We start from the raw sequence: 4,183 nt of genomic DNA on the forward strand, positions 1-4,183 counted from the left end.
AGGTCTTTCTCGCTGTGATAGCTTTATGTCTCTTGTATAACTATGACTCCTCTTTTTTCTCATGTAAGTTAAATTCAAATCAATATTTAATGTAAATTTATTTACTTGGTGAGCAGCCACATAATAAGTGGGATAATATAAAGTCATTGTTTATTTTGGGATAATGACCATGTAGTAGGTTTCAGCACATAGCCTATGCCTGTTCTTGCACTTTTGCACTGTAAGTACAATTTCCCCTAGTTGCAAAACCCAACAACCTGTTCCTCAAAAATTCAGTGCACATATTGGCCCTGATCAAGGCAATTAGACAACAAACCACTGCAGAATAAAGACCAATAGATGGATTTCTGCCTTTTGTTTGGTACCGTATGAACTCATTATATAATGCAACGTCCCTGATGTGACTTCTGGCATTTGCAGTTCAAGCTTCTGCAAGGGAAAATCAAATCAATCTCCCATTGACTCTGTCAGCATGTGATGGAAAGCTAATTAAATGCCCTGAGGGATGGCTGGTCATTTTATGAAGCATGTATGATCGGCGAGATGATCCAGTTGTGCAGTGCCTGAAAGGTTCGGGTAGGGACAAATCAGGATAACAAAATCACATGCATGTGCTGATTGGTGGATCACGGCTTGCCTTGTTCCCCCCATCATTTCAATATAAAACCATGTTTTTTAAATCAATTGCTATTGGATTTATAGCGTAAATGCACAATACTGTGCAAATATGCTTTTAATGAGAATTGTGCCACATAAAACTAGTAAAAAGAACTTGCTAAACAAATCACTGCAGTATTGATGAATTGAGTTTAGGAGGGGGAGGGAGGGGGGGCTGATGCAATCGACTGCAAGGTCTTTCATTTGACATTGAGTGCTCACAAACGTAAACAACATGGACAGCTTCGGCAAAAACTCAAAGGGAACACAAAGGAAAACGGTGAAATAGAGTTGATCAAATTGACATGCGTTGTTTCGTTCTAGGTGCAGGCTTAGATAAAAAGATCACCTTTTTGAAATCTAACAGATGTGCACAATGCGGTTATGAGCTATGAAACTGGTCTTTAATTGACTGACATTATAGATTACTCAAAAGATTAATGGTTAAATAGGATGGATATACATGCTCACAAAAGTTTGAAACCCATTTTCTTGTTCGAGCCAACATGGTAGTTGGGTTTGCAAATGGCTTGCTGGAGAGCAATATCATGACATTTTGTGTGGCAGAATATATTGTATTGACTGCATGAGGGACATTTGGTTGGTTGGCATCACGGGCAACTTTTTATGTGTGTGTGGGTGCTGTTTTCTGCAATTGCTTGATAAGATCTGCCATGGGGCATTGTCCTGTCAGTTTCTGATCAATTTCTACATCCTGTGAACTCGCTGCATGCAACAACTGTGGGGAGCATTCACTGTAGCCGACATTATGCGGAGAGACTTGCTGCGTTTTAATGTGCAAACTCCATGGCTGTAAAATGAAGGAATGATTTTCCTTGTTTGGGAAAACATGCTTGTTTATACACCAAGGAAACAAGACCGCAAATCCCACTGAAACGTAAGTTCATTTTAGTTTTGTTTTGTGGAAAAAGCTTTGATTGACTTAGTTATATCATTTTGTTCGTGTTTACGGACTATAATTTGGGCAAAATTACATACAAGCAGTTTGTTGCTCCATGTGCATGACTTTCTAGACTTGGAATTTATGCTTTTTTGTTTGTCGAATACATGCAAAAAGCCTTATGCATGATGGCCAATGCATAAATGCGAAAAAACAACAACTTGAACAGTAGCCTAAACTCCTATTTTTTTGTCTTAAACTAAGCACGGACATGTGGCGGTGAAGATGGGGGACTGGAACTTGTTGGGGAGCATTTTAGAGGAGGTCCATATTCACTCCACAATCGTGGGTAAAATATGGCTGACCATCCTGTTCATATTCCGGATGCTGGTTCTCGGCGTGGCGGCTGAGGACGTTTGGGTGGACGAACAGAGTGAGTTCATCTGCAACACAGACCAGCCGGGATGCAAGAACGTCTGCTACGACCAGGCGTTTCCAATATCGCTAATTCGCTTTTGGGTACTGCAAATCATTATCGTTTCCTCACCTTCACTGGTGTACATGGGACATGCTCTGTACCGGCTGAGGGCTTTGGAGAAAGAACGGCACAAGAGGAAAATCCAGCTGAGAGCCGAGCTGGAAGAGATGGAAGCCCTCTTGGAGGGGCACAAGAAGTTGGAGAAGGAACTGAGGAAGCTAGAAGAGCAAAGGAAAATTAGGAAGGCTCCTCTGAGGGGCTCCTTGCTGCGCACATATATAATTCATATCCTTACCAGATCAGTGGTAGAAGTGGCATTCATTGTGGGGCAGTATATCTTATATGGGATTGGACTGGATCCTTTGTACAAGTGTGAGAGGGTGCCTTGCCCGAACAGCGTGGACTGTTACGTCTCCAGGCCGACGGAGAAGACCATCTTCATGGTTTTCATGATTGTCATCGCAGGGGTTTCGCTGTTCCTGAACCTCTTGGAAATATCCCACTTGGGGGTGAAAAAAATTAAACAGACTCTAAGCGGACTCCAGCTTGTGGAGGACAACAGTCTTTGCAAACCCAAGCACTCGACCATTCAGCAACTGTGTGTAATGACGAATATATCCCCCCACAAAAACCCACAGTTGAAAACTTTTATCCAACAGGGGCAAATGGACCCTCCACTGTTCCTAACAAGCGCTTGCGTTGGCTCGAGCAACGACATGCTGCAGCACAACAGTTTCACCGCAGCCACCCTCCCAGTGTCCTGCATAACCCAGCAGCCCCGGCAAATGCGGCAGCCTAGCCAGGGAATGATCCATGAACTGCACTCCCAAGGGTCCATGGAGATACTAGAGAACAGGGAAAACCGCAACCAGCATCTAGAGAGCAGTAACGGCTCAGAGAGGGATGTTAGGCCTTTTAACTTGGGTCGTCTGGGTCCTGAGGGTCATACGGAAATACCAGCCTGCCTTCACAACACTCTGCACAGGCCCAGCCGTGTGCAAGACCTGGGGGACGATGCTGTGGAGTCCTCCGAGAGCGACTTCTGTCCACCCAACAGGAAAGCCAGTTTTATGGTCCGTATGCCCTCAGACAGCATTTCTGGCAGTCCGTCCTGTCCCTCCACAAGGAGTTCAGAGTCCGAGCTGGGCTCCCTCAACGACCTGCCAATGAACCCACCACCAGGGGGAGGAAGACGGATGTCTATGGCAAGTAGACACAAACAACACACAGCTACTAAGCTGGTCATATAGAGGAATTTAAAAGCTTCCTTGTCCAAAATTACTTTTGGGACTTTATTTTGGAACAGAAAAATAAATGTATTTCTAGATCAGATTCCGCCAGTTACATATACAGTATACATAATTATAATAAATATTAATTGCAAAACCCCCAATAATGCATAAATAATAATGAAAAATAATCAAATGTATGTATATACTGTATGTGTGTTTATATTAATGTTTTATATTATATATATTAATATTATAATAGTATTCAAATGACTTAAAATAAATAAAATACTAAAATACTGATGAATGTTATTTCTCAAATGTGTGCCTAATTGGTTTATTGATATGAAAAATGTCTTTTTTTTTTTACAGAGTGTATTCTTGGATATCTCTTCCATCATGAAAAAGTGAAATTAAGAAGGACAGAGGGACAACAGGAATGTAACAGGCCGTTCATGAGCAGAAATGAATGGAGATATCAGCGACAAAGGCTCTGCTTGGAAAGCACTGGTTTAACACAGCTTCAACGTGGTATAAGTTGTGCTGTTTTGCACTGTTCATTTTTTATTGTAAGCACCTTAATTTACCAGTAAAGCATGGTATACATTTTTCCATGTCTAATTATGGAAGCCAAAAGACATCTGTGCATATTTTTAAAAGCTTCAGACCTTCCGACAGCTGGCAAATAAGAACATTTTTAAATAATTTAGCTTACATCCATAAATTGTGATGCAAGCTGATGGACTCTAACGTCAAATTCAGAAGAAAATAAAAGGTTTCTCATTTCCAAAAGTGTTTGTGTTTGAATTCAGGGTGAACACAGATCGTGCAAATTTTTAACTCCTCAGAGCAAATGATGCAAAACACACTCAATCTGCATAAAACATGCTTGGCAATTTATTTAATACCCTAGTAGAC

The 4,183-nt window shown here is 41.5% G+C and overlaps 1 protein-coding gene across 2 annotated transcripts; it reads left to right on the forward strand.

Moving 5' to 3' along the window:
* The first annotated feature begins 1,378 nt into the window (after positions 1–1,378).
* On the forward strand, positions 1,379–3,974 carry gja10a (gap junction protein alpha 10 a). 2 transcript variants are annotated; one of them, XM_016250115.1, is made up of 3 exons: positions 1,379–1,555; positions 1,823–3,241; positions 3,638–3,974. In XM_016250115.1, the coding sequence occupies exons 2-3, from the start codon at positions 1,844–1,846 to the stop codon at positions 3,674–3,676; spliced, it is 1,437 nt and encodes a 478-aa protein (XP_016105601.1). In that variant the 5' UTR covers positions 1,379–1,555; positions 1,823–1,843; the 3' UTR covers positions 3,677–3,974. The 2 variants fall into 2 exon arrangements, with proteins under 2 accessions (XP_016105601.1, XP_016105600.1); XM_016250114.1 differs by lacking the exon at positions 3,638–3,974 and having other exon boundaries at positions 1,823–3,329.
* Positions 3,975–4,183: the final 209 nt, after the last annotated feature.

This window comes from Sinocyclocheilus grahami, unplaced genomic scaffold (assembly GCF_001515645.1).
Source record: "Sinocyclocheilus grahami isolate Dianchi unplaced genomic scaffold, SAMN03320097.WGS_v1.1 scaffold972.1, whole genome shotgun sequence".
In the NCBI taxonomy this organism is placed as follows: domain Eukaryota; kingdom Metazoa; phylum Chordata; class Actinopteri; order Cypriniformes; family Cyprinidae; genus Sinocyclocheilus; species Sinocyclocheilus grahami.